Genomic DNA, 23,059 nt, shown 5'->3' with positions numbered 1-23,059 from the left:
CCGTCTGGTCTACCTTCTGACAGACTGTTTTCAGATGCCCCGGTAGCTCAGTTGGTTAAGCGTTGGGCGATTTAACCTGCAGTTCAAACCCACCAGTCCCTCTTCAAGGAAAAATGTGGGTGTTTGTTCCCATAGAGATTTACAGACTCAGGGAAAGGCCTACAGGTGAAACACATGATTTCCACGAAGTACAGATTTTGGTGGAGTGGTGGGTGAAGAAGCCCTTCAATGAACACAGAGGCAGCCGAAGAGAACGGCTAAGATGTCGGGGTCTGGAGAGAGAGAATGTGAGCGCCGATGCCACATGCCTTTAACTTTCCTGTGCTCCCATCGTCTCCTCTAAAATACGGGGCATCGTTACACTGGAACATCTCACAGGCTTAATCACTGAACAAAATCCAGGGGCCACTGAGCCACCTCTGACGCAGAGACTCTTTCGAGGGTTGCTGAGCTAAACATCTTTCCAGGAGTCAACAGTTTCAGCTTGCTGGTGGGCTTTAAGGCCAGGCTGCAGGTAAGCAGTTCAACCCTGACCAGAAAAGTACTGCAATATCGTGACTAGAAAATGGGAAACAGAGTAAAACATAAAGTCACATAATTTCATTTTTTAAAATTGATACGGAAAAGATGAAACAATAGAAGAAAACTAAAACCCACTGTCAAGTCAATTCCAACTCAGAGCAACCCTATCTGATGGAGCAGAACTGTGCTGCAGGGTCTCGAAAATGAAATCCTTATGGGAGCAGATAGCCTCATCTTTCTCCCACAGAGAGGCCAGTGGGTTTGAACTGCCAACCTTATAGTTATCCGCCTAATACTTAACCCATTATGCCACCAAGGATCCTTATGCAATAGGAAATTACAGCCATGCTTTAGAAGACTCTAGTATAAGAATGACTTTTCAGTGATGCTAATCAAACAGAGAGGAACAACCTAATGATCCAATATGTATCATTCTAAATGAACACATAATCTTGGGGGACAACTCAAATACTTGAAACCTATAGGTAAATACCAATGCCCAAAAAAGGGCATGAAGAGGCAAACAACTCATAAAAGAATTTGACATTGACAACAAGCAAATTAAATTGTAGTCAAGAATTACAAGTTTAGAAAGAATAGAGACCCGCTGTCTTGCAGAGGAGACGAGCAGAGATGAAGCGGGTGACAACGAATGTGAACCGTGGTCATTAGTAAAGTCATCCATCTCTTTTCTCAGTAATAGTTGCCGTCAAGCCAGCTCCGGCTCACGGTGACTTCCTGTGTGTCAGAGTAGAACTGCGCCCCTGGAGGTTTCAGGAGCTGATTTTCCAGGGGCGGAGCCGAAGCCGCTTGTCCAGGCACCTGAGGTTGCTCTCAAACCTCCAGGATTTTCCACTAGCATCCATTCGTAACACCCAAAGACGTCAGCCAATAGGGTAAGTGTTCCATCTTCCTTGGCACAGGTACAAGAGTTATTTCTCCAAAGTCCTAAGATTCTGTTTTCTTCTGACATAGCTGTTCTAGCCTAAGAAGCTATTTCTGAAAAGAGTGATACACACGTGGGTACTGTGGACAAGAATGTGCATGGCAGTACTGCTTACACATCTCAGACTGGACGGCAAGCACATCAGAATTGCAGTAAAGGTTCCTCTGTCCAATATCCAGTCGTATCTTCTTTTGTGACGCACACTGACTACGTATGAGGCGAGTGGGGGTGGAGGGGGAAAGTCTGTGACTGCTGTGACTTCCAAGGACGGGACAGAAAAGGCCAAGTGGCTTCTGTCTGCTTCTCCCGGGACGCCCCCTTTTGAACAGCACGCAATGCTGTGAAGAAGCCCAGCCGCTACCTAGGCCTGCGAGAGAGCAGTGGAGGCTCCCAGTCCACCTCCAGCTCATTTCTGACCATCGGATACCATCGGATACCATCAGCTGGAGAGTCACCGGAAAGGACCGTCTTGCAAGTTTATTCTCCAGCTAATGCGATGCAGAGCTGAGAGAAGCCAAAGTCACTGAGCCTCTGCCAAATCAGAGTGGTGAGCAAAAATAAATGCACAGCCTTGTTTAAGCCACTACGTTCTGGGATAGGTGGTTACACAGCAATAAATCATTGAAATCTATCTTAATTATATAACGGAACAGGAAATTTTTATAGGCACACTGTGTTAGCCTGGGCACATTAGAGAAACAAATCCACAGAAACTCATATGTATAAGAGAGAGTTGTATATAAAGGGTAAGTGCACATTAAGAAAGCATCCCAACCCAGTGCTGCCCAAGTCTGCAAGTCCAACATTAGCTCATATGTCCAACACCAATCCACAAAGTCCTCCTCCATCTCACAAAACAGATGCAATGATGGTGACTGCAGGCAGAAAGCCGAGTCAGTGAATGTGTAAGCATCTCAGCACTGGCAGGGGTCTCCACACGGCTGCTCCAGCACCCAGGGCTGCATCAGGGTAGGTCCATGTGGCTTCTCTTTGGGGATGTCTTGCAGGAAGTGAGTCTTGCCAGCTGAAGCAGGGAACTGGCTAAGGCAGCTGCACTCTGGTCCAACCATCAGAAAGCAAGAGACCCGAGAACTCCAAAGGTGAGGCTCACAGAGCCTCGGTCAGGTTGGCACAATAAATCTTAACTATCTCACACACACACACATACAGAGAGAGAGAGAGAGAGAGAAAGTCCAGAAGCAATGGTTATCATTGTGAAATACACAACTGTCTGTGAATAGGAGCCCTTGGGGCACAGAGGTTTCACATTCAGCTGAGATCCGCAGTCAGCAGTTCAAACCCACCAGCCACTCCGCAGGAGAAAGACGGGACTTTCTAGTCCTGTAAAGAGTCTTGGAAACTCACAGGGAGGTTTCACCTGTCCTATAGGTTCACCACGAGGCAGCATGGACTTAACGGCAGTGCGTTTGGTTTGGTCCGTGGATAAAAGGCAATGAGGTCAATTGTTACATTTTTTCTCCGTGTAATATTTTGCAGCTATTGAGAACAATCCTATAAAGCTAAAGTACTATGCTTAATTATGATTAAAATCTACTAGAGAAATTATAACAAATATCAAAATTGAAAATTGCATTTTTGATGTATAATGTAATTTAATAACTCATGCAGCAGATGCACTGTATTATATACCTGAATTTTGAATCTTAGCCTAAAAACTATCTGTGGTCAAAATAAACTTGCATTTCGTCATAAAAAGAAGACACACACACAATAAACAGTAATGACTACCACTAACTGCCCAGGGCCCCATATTTAATCCTAAGAAATGGGGACCCTACATCTGATATTTAACTTACAACACTTGAGGAAGGAGCATCGCAGGCTGCAGGCAAAGGTTTAGTGCCAACAAAGAATAATAAAGACTACCTTAAAAGAAATAAAATGACCTCAGGTCACTTAAGTTGGCAATCGACCCTGGCTACAGCTTTGATCGACATTCATCTTGCCACACAGCTCAATGTACCCGAACGCGGGGAGACAGGGCAGAAGCTGCTTGGGTCTATAATGCACAGCACAGCATTCATGACCAGGAGCCAATGGAGCTCACGGATGCCTTCTCACCTTAGGCACTTCTAGCCTGACAAAATGGCCTTTTGATGACAACGTTCTACATGTTAGGAATGTCCTTTGTCCGAATTATATGAAGCTTCTATTGCAAGGAAGTCAAAGAGCGAAACATCTTGATAGCATAAAACATCAGGACAAAATGATCAGATGGATCAAAAATAGTGAGGAGGTAGAGACCGGCTACATTATTGCTTGCAGAGCTCAAGAAGGCAAATTGATCGCCTTCAACAACAGTCACAGCGAAAAATCAATGAGTCCAATCCAGCCATCAGCTGAAAACTGTCCTCGAGGAAAATTGAGACACGCATGGGGACAAGGACGCGGGCATGATTTTCCTGTCTGATAAAGATGGAAACTAAAGATGAAATCTGAAATTGCCTTTGGATTACACTTTGTTCAACGTCAGCCAGATGTCTGCCTAGAATGTCTATTATAAAGCACACTAGTCGTCTAGACAGACCCAAAATAGTATCACAATAAAACTCGCAATCTGATGCATGCATAAATTAATTTCCATATATTTACTGCTTGAAAAGCAATTGCCATGCTACTTGGTTAGGGTGTAAAAATGAGTAGATACTCATTTGTAATTTTTTTATAGTCTTACAGACATAGCATTTCAGCACGATCATCCATGGTCTTTCTTTGGGAAGCTGTGGTTTCAAGCTAATTATTAATCCCTCTTGTGCTACTCGTCAAAATATAAGATCTAGTAGGAACCTGCAGCTTCGGCTGCAGTCACACTCGGGGCTACAGTTAACAAACGAACCACAGCTAGTTTCAACATAGACAAATACAGCAGAACTTCAAAAAGGCAGCCTCTCCGGTCAACGTCAAGAGCACTCAGAAAGAAGCACTTCCCAGTGATCATGAACAAACCCTCCTGTGAAATGCAGTGGGACTGTAGAAATTAATGTTTCAATCTTGAAGTGACCCCCAGAGCCAATTATATGAAGTCAACGTGTGCATCACGGATTACCCAGCTATGAAGGAGTCTGCTCAGGGTCTCAGACCTCGTGAGGAAAAAACAACGAAGGAGGCAGATGAGTGAGTCTATCCAACTTTTCACAGGTTGGTGAGAGTTTGCTAAGCTTAATTAATTGACGTGCAACAGAGCAGAGTTCTGGGAGATTTCTAACACCAACCACACACGCACAACAATTCTGGCACTAGGTGTTTCTGTAAGCTTTTTTTTAAAGATCACGTCATTTATTTATTCACAGTGTGGGCTACTTTCATCCGTCTCTCTCTCTCTCTCTCTCTCTCTCTCTCTCTCTCTCTCTCTCTCTCTCTCTCGCACACACACAGAACTATCGACTTAGAAGGACACCTTGTGTCATGCTCACTCACTGTGTGGCCTTAGGACGGGATGTTTTAAGTTGCTCATCTTCAGCAGCTCTCCTCAATCCCAAGGGCTTCCGCTCATCCAAACATTTTGTGATGGTTCCAAGTTCCCTCTCTGGCAACCTCACAGGAACTCCGTTCTGGCAGGGTTGAGAGTTTGAGAGCTTCACATCTTCTTGAAGAATCATAAATACCTTTGCCCTCACCACCTTCTGCTATTAAGTGTTACTGCTGAAAAGGGAGGTGCGATGTAACGGTGTTTTCTGTATTGAGGGCTTGTTCTGTGTGCCTCGTGGCACAGAGGACTTTTCTTGAGCATGTCTTGTGTTGTGACTGCCACCTCGACACCATGTGTGTCCCATGCGGTCGTGTCGCCTTCACAGGGTTGTTGGAGGCCACTGTTGCAGGTACTGAGTCAGTCCATCTCATGGCAGCTCCCTCGGCTTCCACTGACTGTACGGGAGGCCTTTTCCTAGTGGCCCGTCTTCCTGCTGGGCTTTTCCAAGCCTTGAAGCACTTCCATTACTCTTCCCAGCACCCCTGGCCGCCGTCTTCCCATATCCACAGCAGACCGTGAAGGGTCCTGGAGGTGCAGGAAATGACCTCTTCCAGAATTCCTTGACTACTTTTCCATTTTGAAGAAGGCTGGGGGCACAGGGACATCTCTTAAAAATGCCTGGATTCCCCAGTTCCAAGGACTCTCAGCATGCCCCTTCCCGTTTTGGTTTCTCCTCCTCCTTCCCTGCACAACAGTTTTCCTAAACAACGTTGCTCCCACCTAGTCCCACCTTTTCCACACCTTTATTAAGGTAGAATCTGACAAGGGAGACAAAGGAGCTTCAAGGAGTTTGTGGGAAAACAGAATGAAACGATCACGAATGTTTCCCATGGGCTCTCTGAAGCCCCTTGTTTTACGGCCGCGTTTTCTCCCTCCCTGAATCTGTTGGCCTCAACAGGCACTCACTGTCCTAGGAGACTCACTCCGCAGGTAGTGCCTGCAGGACGCAGGGGAGCCCAGGAGGTAGGGCTTAAGGGAACAGAAGGGCTCTGTGAACCGAGGAGGGTCGGAAGCCTCTGCCAGACAACAGGCTGTGGGACCTGCAGGATCCTTTTCAGTCACCAGCACCAGGGCATCATCGAAACCACACCTGCAGCAGGACTAGAGCTGGTTGGCAGGTAAAGAAGATACACAAGCTTTGTTTAATTCCCGTTTTCACATACAAACGACCTGGTCTTTTGAGCCTGCTGATGAGAATAAGTGGGGGATGTTTGAAAGATGAACGACCAAATAGAATTTTTTATTCACTTCATATTGTCCGACAATCCAAACATGACGACCTGCAGATGAGAAGGACATGATAGACTTCGAGAAGACGGAGACAAAGAAGAACGACTTTTTTCTCTTACATCTTACACATGTGCAGTTGTGGTTACTCTCGGGTGCTGTCAACTCCATTCCAACTCATAACGATCCCAAGGGACAGAGTGGAGTTCTCCAACAGGGTTTTCTGGGCTGTAATCTTTTATGGGAGGCGATCATGAGGTCTTTGTCCACAAAGCGGCCAGGTGGAGTTTAACGGCTAACCCACTGATTAGCAGATGAGTGCCTGGCCACAGTACCAGGAGAACGCTTCTGAAGAATTCATTCACTCCGGTGAATCGCTTACCTGCCACCCGGTACTAGCCGCATCAACCAAACCATGGTTCAATGGCCACTGTCAATCATAAAACAGGGCACTGTGCACCTGTCATGTTATCTCCATTCAAACACACGTGACACTCAATCAGGGTGCAGTCGAGCACCCATGGATCACACAATATCCCTCCGGTTCCTTGAGGCTTCCTCACCCCTCTGTCATGACCCCAGTGCTGCTTCCCATTCTGGACTGGGCAGAGCATGTACACAGGTATAGACAAGAGAGAAAGCTCACGACACACGGAATACGGGTACAGGAATGGGAACAGCAATGCCAATGATTGGCACATGATCACCCCCACCCCACTCCAGGGGAAGAACAACAGAAACCATGGGGAAGGGAGACAGTGGTCAGTGTGAGAGATGAAAATAATAATAATTCATAATCTATCAAGGGGTCCCAGAGGTGGTGGGGGAGCGAGAGAAAAAAAGAGGAGCTGATACCAGGGGCTCAATAGAAAAAACGTCTAGAAAATAACGATGGCAACATATGTGCAAATATGCCTGATACAATTATGCAATTGATGTGTGGATTGTAATAAGAGTTGTAAGAGCCCCCAACAAAATGATCCTTTAATGTAAATATATATATATATGTATATATATGTGTGACACTACTTCATAGTTGGCTTGATGTTCCTTATGATTTCCAACAAGAGGCACGGTTCCTTAAAGTCCTGTAAAGACCAAAACGTTCTCTGACCTTGAAGTAGAAAATGTTAAAGGTACACACTATCGTGTTTGTATCTTCAATGATCTCACTGAAAGGCAGGAGAAAGCATAAGACCACAAATGACGGCCCAAATCAACCACCGTAGACTAAATGTTTTGCATTTCATTTTCAGTAAACCTGGCTCCAAAGAAAACACATCACACTTTTTGAAATAAGAAATCTTCTACATGTGCTTTATACAATTGATGTATGTATATGTATGGATTGTGATAAGAGTTGTATGAGTCCCTAATAAAATGTAAAAAAAGAAAAGGGAAAAAAAAAAGAAAGAAAAGAAAATGATTAGGGCAAAGAATGTACAGATGTGCTTTATACAATTGATGAATGTATATGTATGGACTGTGATAAGAGTTGTATGAGCCCCTAATAAAACGTTTAAAACAAAACAAAACAAAAACCAATAAGAAAAAAAAATTGTAAAAAACTAACAAGAGGAAAAAAAAAAAGAAATCTTCCACATGTTAGAAAAAATGCACCTAGAAGAGACGGCATTGCTGCCCCTTTCAAACCTGTTCGCATGTGGGTAAAAATTACAAGGTGGTACAAAGATGATAGCATCTAATGGCATCTGCACCGCTGCCCTGGGGGGGGGGGGGCACAGACCAGAGAGAACTACTGACGCTTCCCGGGGGCATCTGAACATTCCACAGTGCGGAAAGAAAGGAGGAAAATTCACAGGGCTATCACGTCGATTCTTGTCTTTAAATTATGAAATATGTCGAGCCTACATCAAAAGTAGAGTGGTTTGAAATGTCTGTTCAATACTATTGTCGCGATATTTTAAATATGTAAAACTGAATTACTTTTTAATTTTTATCTCTAAGGAACAATGCACTACCACGCAGCTGAAGCTGCTGACAACCCTCTCCAATCCTGCTTGCTCTCCCGCTCACCTACAAAGTCAAGTCCTCTCTGAGGCTGGGGAGTCTCACTAGCAAAGGTAAGTTTTTTTTTAACAGTCTTGTTGGGAAATAGTCCAGGCAGGGGTATTTTTTTACGTATCATAAGGCCCCCACAAAAGGGATTTTGCGGATTTTAAACTTTATATGTATGTTCACATGATGTCCGTGTTCTCCTGTAGCTTGTATGCACTTTGCGCGTGTTCATACTGTTCAGGCGAGTCCGTGCACTTTCATGATGCTGTTTTCAGTGCCAGTGAGTCAGCTGGCTCATGCGTAACAATCTGATGCTTAACAGAATGAAATGTGGCCTCGGTCCTGCGCCGTCTTCATGATAATTGGCCATCTATAGTAACAATTTCTTTTGTAAGAAATAATACCAAGCTAGTCCCTAGGAGTGGGAGATTGAAAAAGTCCCCAAAGTCCAACTCTTGCGAGATGCCACTGTGGTCCATTCCCCTCCACCCCGACCCCACTTCTCCCTGGAGTCTATTCCCGCATGCGGCTGGATTCTGGGGATCGCTGCAGTGACCCACTGAACTCATGAAAGACGCTGTGACCAGAAGCCTCAGTCCACTCCTGGCTCTTGCCGGTGATGAGACCACAGCGCTGCTTCTCATGTCATGCGCAGCAGGGTGGCGTTCTCGGGAATCCTGTTCACAGTAACTCACGGGTGAATCTTAGCACTGTCTCCTCCACCTTCTCACAGACCCAGTCAGGGCAGGTCACTTGGTCGGAGTTTCATGGAGCAATCAACTTTCCCCAGATGTGATCCTCTATTCTCCACCCCTGGTCTGTATCTTCTGTTACATATATGACCTGGGGCCTCTGGCAACATGTTTCCAGTAGGCATTGGCCTTCCGATCATCTTAATCAGCCAAGATTTTTCCCAGGCCACTCCAGAAGTAGTTAGAAAAAAAATGCTTTTTACTGTGAATTCGGTGAAGATGTAGTGAACAGACCATGAGTTTTACATTCAACAATTCACACACGTTATTTCACCTCATCTATTCCAATACCCTCACTATGCCATTATGTATCCTACTTCCTCCCTCCTAACGGTTCCTGATTCTTTTCCCCAAAACCATTTCAATGGGAGCTAACACTGCTATCACACCGTTCCACAGTTCACCTGCATCGAGCAGGATTGTACGACTGTGACCACAATCCGCTTCAAATATCCTCTTCCTTCTTGAACACCTGGACATTGCCTGATAAGTTTTCTTTCCCCTCTCAGCTGCAGTATATAATTCCTTTCATCCATTTTAAGTAAGTAAGATAACTATTCAACAAAAGGTGTTGTCTGATCCACTCTCTACTAAGGTCAGAGCTCCATCTCATCCCGTTCGTGTCTGACAGCAGACAATACCCTTCAGAATGGGACCACAGCTGCAGAATCCTTGTATGTCACCTGAGACTACAACTGGAAGGTCCATGTTTTTGAGTATGGCTCGGCGTGTGGCAGCCTCTCTGGAGGGCTGCTGTGTTAGTCACTGAGGGTCACCCTCTGTCGCACTGACCGCTATCCAACAGCATGTCTTTTCCCAACCTTGCGCTGTGCTTAGGCTTGGCCCAAGACAAGCAGCCCGAGGTCTGGTCATTCTCACTCCTTTAAACACAAGACTGTTTTATTGGCATATAATTCACATAGCAACCAATTCAACAGTCCAATCATATTAAGATTAAGAGTCGTCATCACAATCAATTTTAGAACATTTTCTTCTTTATTGAACTCTTTGTTATTAGCTCCCAACTTCCCCCCAACCTCCCGTGCCAGATCCCCAAGACACCAGGAGAGTTACTACTTCTATAAATGTATCTATCCCGGACTTCATCTACAGAAAAACATACAAAAAAAAAAAAGCAACAAGTAAAACAGAGAAAAATCTTAATAGAAAGCAGAAAAGATTAAACATTAGAACAAATTGCAAACGGGTCAAAGGGGAGATCAAATGACATAGTGTTAAATGTTTAACCTAACTGTATCTGCAATAATCCACTTTCCAATGCGCGCTGCATGATACAGCAAGGCGATTTCACATGTCTGGTTTATTATATCAGTAGGGAATTCACCAGAGGCTTAATCCACATATATTTCCCCTTCACTTATTTTTATATAACTGAAACAATTTTAAAATCGGTCAAAGGGAGAACAAGGATAATGTTTTACATTTTAACCTAATTATATCTGCCATAATTGATGTTACAGTGCTCTCTGTCGGATGACCAGGATATTCACATCCCTGGACTCTAGTCAGAGGGGACTCACCAGAGGCCTCATCCACATGGGGACCCTGCAAATGGACTCTGGGCTTCCACTGTCATCTATAAAACAAAACAAACTCACTGCCATCGAGTCAATACTGACTCATATTGACCCTACAGGACACGATGGTGTCTGAAACTAACACTGAGGAACATATGACGAGGACTATATTCCCTAACTTATAACAGAGGGAATCTGCACAACTAGTGCTCCATGGTAGGAAAGCGTCCGCTTTAGTTAGGGATAAAGTCCAAGTACATGATCCTGCTTTAAATATCATTCCCACGGATTCTCCCCTAACAGCTATGCTGCCTTAAAGTGAGCACATGTCGATTTTACCCTACAGAAGCATCATCCCTACGGAAGCATCCTCCCTACTGAAGCATCCTCCCTACAGAAGCAGGCATCCTGTTGCTATCACTTCCACTGAGTCACCCAGTCCCACTCAGGCCTTCCCCCAATGGAGGTATTAGGTTTCCTCGCCTGTGAGCTCAGGGACCTCACTGTAGATTCCACCACCCACCTTGTGATGTATGTTAACTACTGAATATACATGTCTTATGGCTACTTATAGACATCCCAAGATAGTAAAGGCGCTCTCTCTTCTCCAACCTCAACATGGACCAAGAGGGGCTGAAGTGAGCATACTACCATTAAATGTGTCTGACACCTTTATTTTATTCTCTCTCCTATCTTTCCTATTCTCTACAACTTTACTAAAATCTTTATATATTATAACCATACAATCATGCCTATGACCCTGCAGTTGTTAGAGGCTGGATCCTTCTAACAGGGTAGACTTGCCCCTGTGAGTTTCTGAAACTGTAACTCTTTGTAGGAGTAGGCCCTGTCTTCTACAGCCTTCTGCAAACCAGATGTTCATGATTTAAGCTCTCATACCTTTCCCTCCTCTGGATTTGGATTTTATTATTTACAATCTTGGGTCACTTAGTTGATACTTCACTTAGATAGCTGCTTGTCTAAGGACAGGCCTTGAAGATCCCAGACACTATTCTTTCTGATAGCTGAGCCCCATCTAGTTTCTGGATGGATTTCCTCTACGATAGATTTGTTCATTTGTATGGCACCACATGGTATATTGAATATTTACCACCTCAACTGAAAATATTTGTCTTCTTCTATCTTCTTTCTTCACTGTCCAGTTTTCCCACACATATGATTATATTGAAAAGACCAGGATGCACCTTAGTCATTAAAATGATAGCTTCACTTTTGAAAACTTAGAGGGGTCTTCATTAATTGTTTTTTTCCAAAGGCCTTGATTGATGGTCCAAGCAAAATGAAATCATCAACAACTTCTACTTGTGCCGTATAGGATCCCACTGAAGGGGGATGTTGCTTCTTTTCGTTGCCTTTGAGTTGCTTCTAACTCATGACAACGCCCAACTTAATTGTTCCATTGGTTTTTCACAGCCATGATCTTTCAGAAACAGATCACTGGGCCTTCCTTACTACTGCAGTTTAACGACTCAATCTCCTCTTGGTTGACCTTGACAATACTCGCCATCCTGGGTTATGACAAACAATACTATGCGAAATGGTGATCCATTTCTACATACACAGGTACTCGAGTATATACGGTAGGTATTAATGAATACAATGTTTGTACTCAGGTTGAGCATGTGTTTCTGGTGTTTATTAATCATTCCATGTTTTTTTTTCAATGAAGTAACACTTCACATGCTATGCTCATTTTGACTTGTCTGTCCCTCTATAGTCAAAGAATATATTTCCTATAGTGGCAGCTAATGGACAAGAAGGGGCCCTGGTGACAGAAGAGCTAAACTCTTGGCAGCTGGTGGAAGGCTGGCAGTTCAACCAACTGAGCAACACCATGAGACAGAGACCTGGCGCTCTGCTTCTGGAAAGATTACAGCCAAGAAAAACCCTAAAATGTTTCACTCTGAAACAAGGGGTTTCTATGAGTTGAAGTTGACCCAGTGGCACCTAACAACAATTATTAAGAAACCTTCCCTACACCTGGGTAACAACATTTGAATTTTCTTTCTTTTTTTTAATAATTTTATTGGGGGCTCATATAACTCTTATCCCAATCTATCCATATATCCATTGTGTCAATCACATTTATACATTGGTTGCCATCATCATTCTCAAAACATTTTCCCCTCCCTCCCCACTAGACCCTCCCTCATGAACCCTTGATAATTTATAAATTATTATTATTTTGTCATGTCTTACACTGTGCGACATCTCCCTTCACCCACTTTTCTGTTTTCCATACCACAGGGAGGGGTTATATGTAGATCCCTGTAATCAGTTCCCCCTTTCCACCCCACCCTCCCTCCACCCTTCCAGTAATGCCACTGCCACCACTGGTCCTGAAGGGATCAGCTGTCCTGGATTGCCTGTGCTTCCAGTTGCTATCTGCACCAGTGTACATCCTCTGGCCTAGCCAGCTTTGTAAGGCAGAATTGGAATCATGATAGTGGGGGGAAGAAGCATTTAAGAACTAGAGGAAAGTTGTATGCTTCATCATTGCAAATCTTTTCATCCTTGCCATGTTTCTTCCAAGACTGATTGGTTTGTCCTTTTAGCAGTTCTTGGCACCTTTAAGATTCTTCTCCAGCACCGCAATTCAACTGCATCTATTCTTCGTGGGTCTTCCTTATTCAATGTCCATCTTTCACATGCATATGAGGCGACTGAAAATACAATGGCTCGAGTCAGGCACACCTTAGTCCTCACAGTAACATATTTGCTTCTCAATGAAAACCCTAAATAGGGCTTGTGCCGCAAATTTGCCTGCTACAACTTGTCTTTTGATCTCTTGACTGCTGCTTCCATGAGAGCATTGATCATGGATCCAAAATGCAGGACACTTCAACCTGTTCTCCTTTTAGCAGGAGGTTACCTATTGGTCCAGTTGCAAGGATTTGGGTCTTCTTCACACTGACTTTTAATCCAGACTCAAGACTGCGGTCCTTGATCTCCATCAGCAAGGGCTTCCAGTCCTCCTCTCTTTCAGCAAGCCAAGTGTGTCACCTGCACACTGCAGGCGGTTAACAAGCCTTCCTCTGGTCTTGAGGCCACATTCTCCTTCCTATAATCCCGTTTCTCTGATGATTTGCTCGTCATACAGATTCAATAGGTTTCGTAAGATGATACAACCCCGACACACACCTTTCTTGATTTTAAACCATGAAGGAGCCCCTGTTCGCACAACTGGGTAAGTCTACATGTCCAGGGATGGCTTGGAGTAGAGAAAGTGCTCTGGTCAAGAAGAATACTGAGAACCAGGAGGTGGCGGCAAGGTGTGCTTTGCTGAGCATAAAGCTACTGGTGTGGCTTGGAGGCACTGTCACTTGCCATCGAGTGTTCGTCTTCGAGAAAGCAAGAAACCCAGGGAGGAAGCGGGATAAAGGATGTCATGCTGTGGGATTGAGAGCAATGATGTGAATGAAAATGTGTGTGAATTGTTGACGAGGTCTACTCTGTAAACCTTCACATAATTCACAAGTTTTTAAACTCCTCAAATTTAAAAATCACTATATGAATAATATGAAGATATTTCAACCAGGGAAATCAACCAAAGATATGTATGATTTCAAGTTGCTAATCTGACTCCCTTCCCTCATTTGATGCCAGTTTTTGCTATTTGTTTGAAGGGTTTGGTTGTTGCGTTGCTGTTGTTGTTGTTTTTGGTTGTTATCACATTAAACACATCACCAAACTTCCTTTTGCATTGGAGCAAAATATATGTAACCAAAAATATACCATTTCAACTATCTTATGTGTACAGTGATATTTACCACATTGTACAAAAGTTATCACCAATTTCAAATGTGTGCATCAAACTTAACAGAAATTCAGTATCCTTAAACAGTAACTCCTATTTCTCCAACCCGTCTGTCCTTGGTTACCACAAATAAACTTTGGTCTCTGTGCCGGCATAGTCTAGATATTTCATATCAGTGGGGTCATACAATATTGGTTCTTTTGTGCCTAATTTCACTCAGTATATTTTCACACTTCATCTACGCAGTAGCACACATATCAGAAATGCATTGCTCTTTATGAATGAATTTCATGGAGATGAATTATATTCAATCAAACTGATTTATCTATGATATTATACCCTGTAAGTTTGCTGAAATTATCAACTCCAGTAAGTTGGGGTTTTTTGTTTTTTCTTTTCTCTTCGGATTCTTCCCGATTTCCTATATATCGTCTACATTGAAGATCGAGTCTTCTCTCTCTATTAGTGTCCCGGTACTTCCTTTCTTATTCAGAGACCTTTTAACAAGGTCATTTTGCATTATTACTGTTTCCTCTTAACTGCTCTGGATAGAACTTCTGGTACTATGTTACATAACAGTGGTAAGAGAGAAAAAGAGGATACATGACTCTTTCATGCTACCTACTTGGTATTCATAACTGCCTTTTATCACACTAAGAAATGTCCTTGCCACTGAGTTTAAGTATTTTTACAATGAAAGGATGTTGAAATTTTTTCAAATGCCTTTAGCAAACAATGGATATGATGATTTGGGGCTTTTCCTTCAGTCTCCTGTGTGTATTAATGTATTATATTCAATATATGTATGTTACATTGTGTTGGACCATCCTTGCATCCCTAAAAACAATTCCCATGTGTTACATTCCGTCTGCTAGCATTAAGTTGAGAATTTTTACATCTACACCACAAGTGATATTGATCAATATTCTATTTTCTAGGGGTGTTTCTCTGGCCTGTGTGTCAGTCTGGATTGACTAGAGAAACAAATCCAGAGACACTCCTATGTGTATAAGAGAGAGGTTTATACCAAAGAGTAAATGTATATTAAGAAAACATCCCAGTCCAGTCCAGATAAACTTCATTTAAGTCTGATATTAGCTCATATGTCTGATACCAGTCTATAAGTTCCTCTTCAGACTCACACAACACATGCAATGAAGATCACAGGTCAGTGGGTGGAACAGTGCAGTGGAAGCATCTCAGTGCTGGTGTGGGTCTCCATGTGGCTCCTCCAGCTCCAGGGCTCTGACTCCATCAGCGTACCTCCATATGGCTTGTCAGCAAGTAAATTAAGCAGCAAGAGAGTGTGTCCCACCTCCAGGGAGGAAGACAGGAATTCCCAGAATCCTCAGGAGAAGGCCATGGCCACAAAGAGGCTTCATTGGCTATGATCTGATTGACAGGCTAGACTCCACCCATCAGCTCAAGTTGACAGATTATGTAACTGCCACAGACCACCCCCTGTCAACTTGACACTTTTATACAACTCTTTAGCCACATATAATTTAAAATAATAATAATAAAATCATCTGTACCTTACAGGATAAAACTAAAATGCACACAATTCAATATGTGCCAGCTTCATTTGAACATAATAGTCTACAAGTGAACACAATAATACTCTATGCTTAATAGTTGCATTTAAATGAACACCTACTCCCTAATCCTATAATTCTGTTAATATATTCCTCCATCTGTGAAAGTTTATAAGCTAGCCTCTTCATTCTTTTATCCTCCTCATTTTGGGTATCCAATTTCTATACTGCCTACTTATGTCAACCCAGTGCTCTGTGGAGACAATCATATTCTTTGATGTGAAGAATCTTCTTTCCAGTTTTAACCTTGTGAGTTTGCATCCATAAGCAAAGTCAAATCAGAACAGGCCATCAATATTTACAATCTCATTTCTCTAGAACCAACCCACTTCTGGTACCAACTGTGTACAGATACCAAGTCGGCAAGGGGTGGACTGCAATAAGTAGGTTTATTGTGCCAACTTGGCCAATAGGAACATGTGGGATGAATCAGGTCAAAATTTGATTGGAGGGCAAAGAGATTAAATGGCTCTGCAAGACCCGCCTCTCTCTCTTCCTCTCTGGTGATCGGAGCGTGTTGAAGTGTGCGTGCTGCTGCTTTAATTGTTCTCTGCCTCAACCTGTGAGCTATACCACTTGTGGGTCAGGCTGCTAGAGCTTGAGGCTCCTTCAAGACTTGCTTTCCCATGCTGCTGGGCATACATCACTTCAGCTTGAGGCTGGTGGATGCTGTTGCCTTCCATTGCTTGCATTTGATATCCTATCCAGGCCTGCTTCACTGAGCTCCAGAGCTACTGACTGTTGCTGACCCACCCTGCTGCTTGCTGCCTGGGGGAAGACTGACGATTCTGCTGTCTGCTTCCTTAACCTTGCAACTAGCAGCCCACGGGAGGTGAGAGACGTCCAGAATATAAATTGCTACACAGAAGTGAGTTGAACTGAACCTCTGTACTGTTCTGTAGACTAATTAGCTGTTACATTATTTCTCACGGTATAAATCTATCGATATATATAAAAGCATAAGTGTCCTGGTTTCATTTCTGTAGAGAACCCTGCCTAACACAGCTCAGCATCAGGATGAAGCTGGCTTCCTAGAATTACTGAGGACGTATTCTTTATTCTTCTATTTCTGTTTGTTTGGGGATTTTTGTTTGTTTGATTTACTTTTTAACTACTGAACAATGGCTTGAATCGCATCTGTAAACATTTTATATCATTTTCTTATGAAGCTCTGTGGCCCAGGACGTCAATTTGCTGAGAAGTTTAGATGACCGGTTGCATTTTTTCACTTTTTTATATGTATCATCAGACCTTCTATTTCGGAAGTCATTGTAGGCAGCTTACATGTTTCTCGGATTTGTTAACTTTCATTTAGGTTATCAAAACTGTGAGCGTACAATGGTTCAAAGTAGTCTCATGACCCTTCTTATTTATATGTGATGGGATGTATATTGCTTTCGTTTTAGATATTTGCATCTTTGCTCATGTTTTTCCTCCTGTCTGGCTAAAAACCTTTCCATTTAAGTACTCTTTACAAAGACCACCTTCTGGTTTCATGGATTGTATTTTTCCATCCTTCATTTCATTTATTTCTGCTCTGATCTTTGTTATCTCCTGCCTACGGGCTGCTCTGGGTTTAGTTCAAGTGCTAAAGATCCATTACTGATTGGAGATCTTTTCTCTCTCTTAAGGCATTCGCTTGTAGCTATACATATCTAAGCACTGCCTTCAAAGTATCCTATCAGTTTTTCTCTGTTGTGCTTTCATTTTCATGAAATTCTTGAGGCGATATGGATGGAATAGCCTTGCTTGCTGAAAGCAGAGGATTTGTAGGACTTACTGAGGATGACTTCAAGAAGTTAATGAGGAAGGACTACAGTCTTCGGTAAAATCTTCACAACTGGACCCAGAGATATCATGATAGATAAAGAATGAAGTCACCAAGGCTTTCATTTTATTAGGATCCAAGGAACCAAAACCAAACTCAATACCATCTAGTCCATTGTGGCTCATAGAAACCCAAGAGGATGGAATAGAACTCCCCCTGTGGGTTTCTAAGATGGTAAATCTTTACAAGTAAAAAACCCTCATCTTTTTTCTAGAGAGCAGTTGGTTGTTTCTAACTACTAACCTTGTGGTTCGTAACCGAATATATCACCCACCACATCACCAGAGCTCCCTATGAAAGCAACAGTCAGGAAATCAGGTGACATATTACATGGAGCAAATCTGCTGCCGCCCACGCCCCCCCAAAAGCTCTTTAAAGTGTTACATAGCAAAGATGTCACTTTTAGGACTAAGGTACACCTAACCCAAGATATGGTATTTGTGACCATCTCATATGCATGTGAGAGTTGGATGATGAATAAGGAAGACCAGAGAATGGATGCCTTTGGAATACGGTGTTGGTGGGGAACACAGAACAGCCAGAAGGATGAACAACTTTGTTTTGAAATAAGAACAGCCAGCTTGCTCCTTAGCAGCAAGGATGGTGAGATTTCACCTCACATACTGTAGGCATGTTTGAGGAGAGACCTGTCCGTGGAGAAGGACATCATGCTTGGCAAAGTACAGGGGGAGTGAAAAAGGGAAAGACCCTTATTAGATAGACTGGCATAAGGATGAAGTAAGACTGTGCAGTGTTGTGTTTTGTTGTACATAGTTGCTATGAGTCAGAATTGAATCAACAGCACCAAAGAGCAGCAACAGTTTTCTGACATCCCTTTTGGTTTCCTCTTGGACCCACAGTGTTTTGTTTCATTTCTTCATATGTGTGTATTGTCCAGTGTTACACCAGTTGTTAACTTCTAGTTTTACCCCATGTGATCAGAGAAGATATTTTGGATGATCGCCATCTCTAAAATTTATTCAAACTTATATTGTGACCTACCAGGTGGTCTATCCTGGACAATGACCCATGTGCCCTGGCGAAGAATATATATTATGGTATTGCTGGATAGAGAACTACACACATGCACACATATACACACATTAATCTGTTAGGTACAGTTGGTTATGTTATTATACATATCTATTATTCACCTCATTTCTAAATATTCTGTTCATTATGAAACGTGGTGTATTAAAATTGCCAACTTGTAAAACTAGATCACTACTTCCAATTGTCAGTGCTTATGTCATAAATTTTGGAGCACTGGTGTTAGATAAAAATGTATTTGTAACTGTTTTATTTTCTTATTGAAATGGCCCCTTACCCATTATTATTACTTTTACTTTTAGCAATTCTATAATGCCCTGCTTTGTCCTTTTGTCGGAGCGCTGGTGTGGTGCAATGGTTAAAAGGTTTGGTCTTCACACATCATGTACACAATTACAAATTCATACTTAGATCTTATACAATTCTCATTCAGAATTGTGTATTTTTTAAACCATTTTATTGGGAGCTCTTACAGCTCTTACCACAATCCATCCATCCATCTATTGTATCAAGCACATCTGTACATAGGTTGCCATCATCAGTTTCAAAACATTTTCTTTCTATTTAAGCCCTTGGTATCAGCTCATTTCTCCCTCCCTCATGAGCCCTTAATAAGTTATATTTTTTTCATGTCTTACACCAACTGCGATCTCCCTTCACCCACTTTTCGGTTGTCCATCCCCCTAGAAGAGGGTTATATGTAGATCATTTTGATTGGTTCCCCTTTACTCCCCGCCCTCCCCCCACCTACCTCTTCCTCTCCTGGTATCACTACTCTTATTATTGGTCCTGAGGCGCTTATCTGTCCTGGATTCCCTGTGTTTACAGCTCTTATCTGTACCAGTGTACATACTCTGGTCTAGTCAGATTTGTAAAGAAGGTTTGGGATCATGATAGTGGGGGGGAGGAAGCATTAAAGGACTAGAGGAAAGTTGTATGTTTCATCGGTACTATACTGCACTCTGCCTGGCTCATCTCTTCCTTGTAACCCTCCCATAAAGGGATGTCCAGTTATCTACAGATGGGCTTTGGGTCTCCACTCCACACTCCCCCCTCATTCACATCGATATGATTTTTTGTTCTGGGTCTTTGATGCCTGATACCTGATTCCATCAACACCTCGTTATCACACAGGCTGATGTGCTTCTTCCAAGTGGGCTTTGTTGCTTCTCAGCTACATGGTCACATGTTTATCTTCAAGCCTTTAAAACCCCAGATGCTATGTCTTTTGATAACCAGGTACCATCAGTTTTTCACCACATTTGTTTATGCACCCATTTTCTCTTCGGCAGGCTATTAGAACAAAATGTTCTGGCATTGATGGAGTACTTGAGTCAAGGCCCAATGTCCATCTGCTACCTTAATACTTAACATATAAATATGAGAACATAGATCTATTTCCCTATCGTTATACATGAATATATTTACAAATGTACATGCCTGTATTTAGACCTCTATAAATGCCCTTTGCCCCTTAGTTCTGGAGTCTCGGAGTGTGAGGTTTTAGCCTCCTAAATTGTGAGGAAATAAATGTGTTGGGTAAAGTCACTCGTGCATGGTATATTTCTGTTGTAACAGCTCTAGATAACTAAGACAAATATTACACAAGAAAACTATTCAAGTGGTGCTTTCTCCTAATGATATTAATGTTTAATGACTTGAAAATTTTATGGCAAACAAACAAGCAGATAAACAGGCTGTTGTGGTAAAATATATTTGCTCTAAGACTCAAAATTCTCAGAAGGCTCTAAATCAGACTAATTAAGAGTAAATTAAATGCAAGACATGGCTTTTCTCTATTTGGACTTTCACAGATCATATTGACTTGGCAATTATTCTCAGTAATTATTGAATTTTAAACCTTTACTGTTAATTGTTTTATGGTCTGGTATTAAATGCAGAAGTTTCTTACCATGCTTTTCATTTAAGTGGTCCCATTTCAAGCATGGGCAACAGGGCCTTGACCATGTTCTGTAAAATTCCCATGTGACAGATGCCCTCCCCCCAAAAAAAGATTGGTAAACTAATCCAATCAGTTCAGAGAGTACCGCATGCTACACTCCCTACCCCCAATGAAAGTTCACCAGACACATCTGTATAGGACAATCCAGAAGTTGTGCTATTGAAAATACTCTCACTTGGTCCCATTGCTGCCCAAACTTACATGAGTCCACAGCCACGGTCTACTTTTTCATACCCCACTTCTCCCTAATATTCTAGGACAGGGCTTCCCACAGTTTACATCCAAACAGATCACCTGGAGCTCACATTAAAGTGCAGGTTCAGCTTCAGCAGGTCTGAGCTTCTGCATGTCTAACAGAGTCCCAGGTGACGGCAATGCTGCTGATCCAGGGCCCTGTTCAGCCAGGGGCTGGAGGAGCTGCTTACAGGAAGGCTACCCCAGAGGCTCCGTTAGAGCTCCACAGCTTTGTGACGTAACTGGAACATGTATAATCAGAAGACTAGACGTGACTAAATGCAAAACAGGAGTCGGACTGCAAAGGTCCTCTCAATCGGTACAGCAGCAGACACAGGAACGAATGCAGGGCAGAATCAGAAGAAATAGGAAGGGACTCCTGTCGAAGGCAAACTATTTGAAAAGAAAGATGGAGACTGAGCTGGAGGATGCTAGCACCCAGGGGACCAAGACCCCGAATCAGACTCACTGCCATCGAGTCGATTCCAACCCACAGCACACAGGAGAGGCTCAACACACCTCTAATCTTCCACCATTAACACGAGGGCAGTCAGGCAGAATCTGGCTACTGGGGGTTTGGTTTGTTCATTAAGAATCCTATTTCAGGGAAATGTTCTGAGGCACTGAGGTTTGTAGAAATATTACTAGTTCGGAAAGTATAGATAATTTTTTTAAGTAGAAGAATCAGGTGAAATCTGACCTTTTCTTGGATGAGTCTTTGAAGATGGATTCCGCAAGACAGCATGGCAGTGAATAAGGTCAGCATGTACTGCTGGACTTTGCAGATGGCAGAGGCCAGGGAACTTAACACAACGGTCAAGCCCACCTTCTCAATCACATTCTGGAAGGCGGTCGGCGAGTGCCGAGTGATTCTGCACAAGGCCTGGGGAGACAGGAGAGTAGATGGTCAGGTGGATTCAGCTCCACTCACAGGCCCTGGAAGATAACATGTCCTGCGGGGGATACACGAGCAGAAGGGGCTTGCTCCTGCGTCATTTCTTCTGGCACACACACACACACACACACAAAGTCGGGAAAGTTCAGCAGATATTAAAAAAAAATACTAATAATCCAACTGCCGATAAACACTAGTTGTTTAACTAATGCATATATTTACCACTCTATTGATAGAAACACATCACTTTTAAGTAATAAGAAATGTTTATTGTGCACCTTTTTCTTTTGTAGCGGCACTGAGCTAAGTCCTGAGAAAAGTAACCATGAACAGTGAAAATCATTTGACTCTAAGGGGCATGATCTGAGAGTGATCTCGTGTAATCCTCTTGACGGCATATCAGAACGGTACTGCCATCCCTGTTCTGCAAATAGATAATAAAACTGAGGCATGAACACTTAAGTAACTTGCCCAGAGTTGCATAGTGTGGTACTCACATAATCTGTAGTCAATTTGAGACTTAAGAGTGAAGGGGCAGTGTTTAGCCTGTCAATCGGGTCGCAGATTAAGGACCTCATTTGGAGGTGCTACAGAGATAAATGGCTCACTAGAGGTGGGACACACACTCACTCGCTGCGAGATATTCCCGATGACGACCCTGCTGGAGCTATGCTGATGCAGCCGGAGTCCTGGAGCTGAAGGAGCCTCATGGAGCCCCACCCCAGCACTGAGATGCTTCCACCGCCACTGGATCCACAAGACTCTCCACCCACTGGCCTGTGATCTTCCTGCATTCAGCATCATTGCTTGTGCTTCTTGAGTCATAAGACTTTATACACTGGTATTGGACATATGGGTTAATATTAGATGTATGGACGTGACCGGGACTGGGCTGGGACATTTTCTCAATACTGAATTGCTCTTGGATGTAAATCTCTCTCTTACACACATGAGTGCCTCTGGATTTGTTTCTCCAGTCTACGCAGACAAACACACAAGGCGAGTAAATTGCACGGCTGAAATTCAGAGCCACCAGACTGTAGTTCTGCCCTTGAGTTACTAATTTATAAATCACAGACTAATAGAACTTCTTAAAGGTTAGAATAAAAGCAGACTCAATTAACTGTGCTTGGGAAAGAGCAAAAAACAAAGGTACATCAACCGAAAAACCCTACCACCAAATCTACGGTCATGGAGTCGATGCGGACTTATACGAAAGCTG

The 23,059-nt window shown here is 42.9% G+C and overlaps 1 protein-coding gene across 5 annotated transcripts in view; it reads right to left on the bottom strand.

The window, feature by feature from the left end:
* Positions 1-23,059, bottom strand: part of ULK4 (unc-51 like kinase 4) — a 600,065-nt gene that overhangs the window by 481,012 nt on the left and 95,994 nt on the right. For all 5 annotated transcript variants that reach the window (XM_075556008.1, XM_075556007.1, XM_075556009.1 and 2 more), the window contains one exon: positions 21,643-21,825. In XM_075556008.1, coding sequence (XP_075412123.1) covers positions 21,643-21,825 — 183 coding nt within the window. The remainder of the gene's footprint in view (positions 1-21,642; positions 21,826-23,059) is intronic.

The sequence above is a fragment of the Tenrec ecaudatus genome, chromosome 8, assembly GCF_050624435.1.
Source record: "Tenrec ecaudatus isolate mTenEca1 chromosome 8, mTenEca1.hap1, whole genome shotgun sequence".
In the NCBI taxonomy this organism is placed as follows: domain Eukaryota; kingdom Metazoa; phylum Chordata; class Mammalia; order Afrosoricida; family Tenrecidae; genus Tenrec; species Tenrec ecaudatus.
The sequence above is the reverse complement of the archived record's forward strand: the minus strand, read 5'-3'. Positions and strand labels throughout refer to the sequence as shown.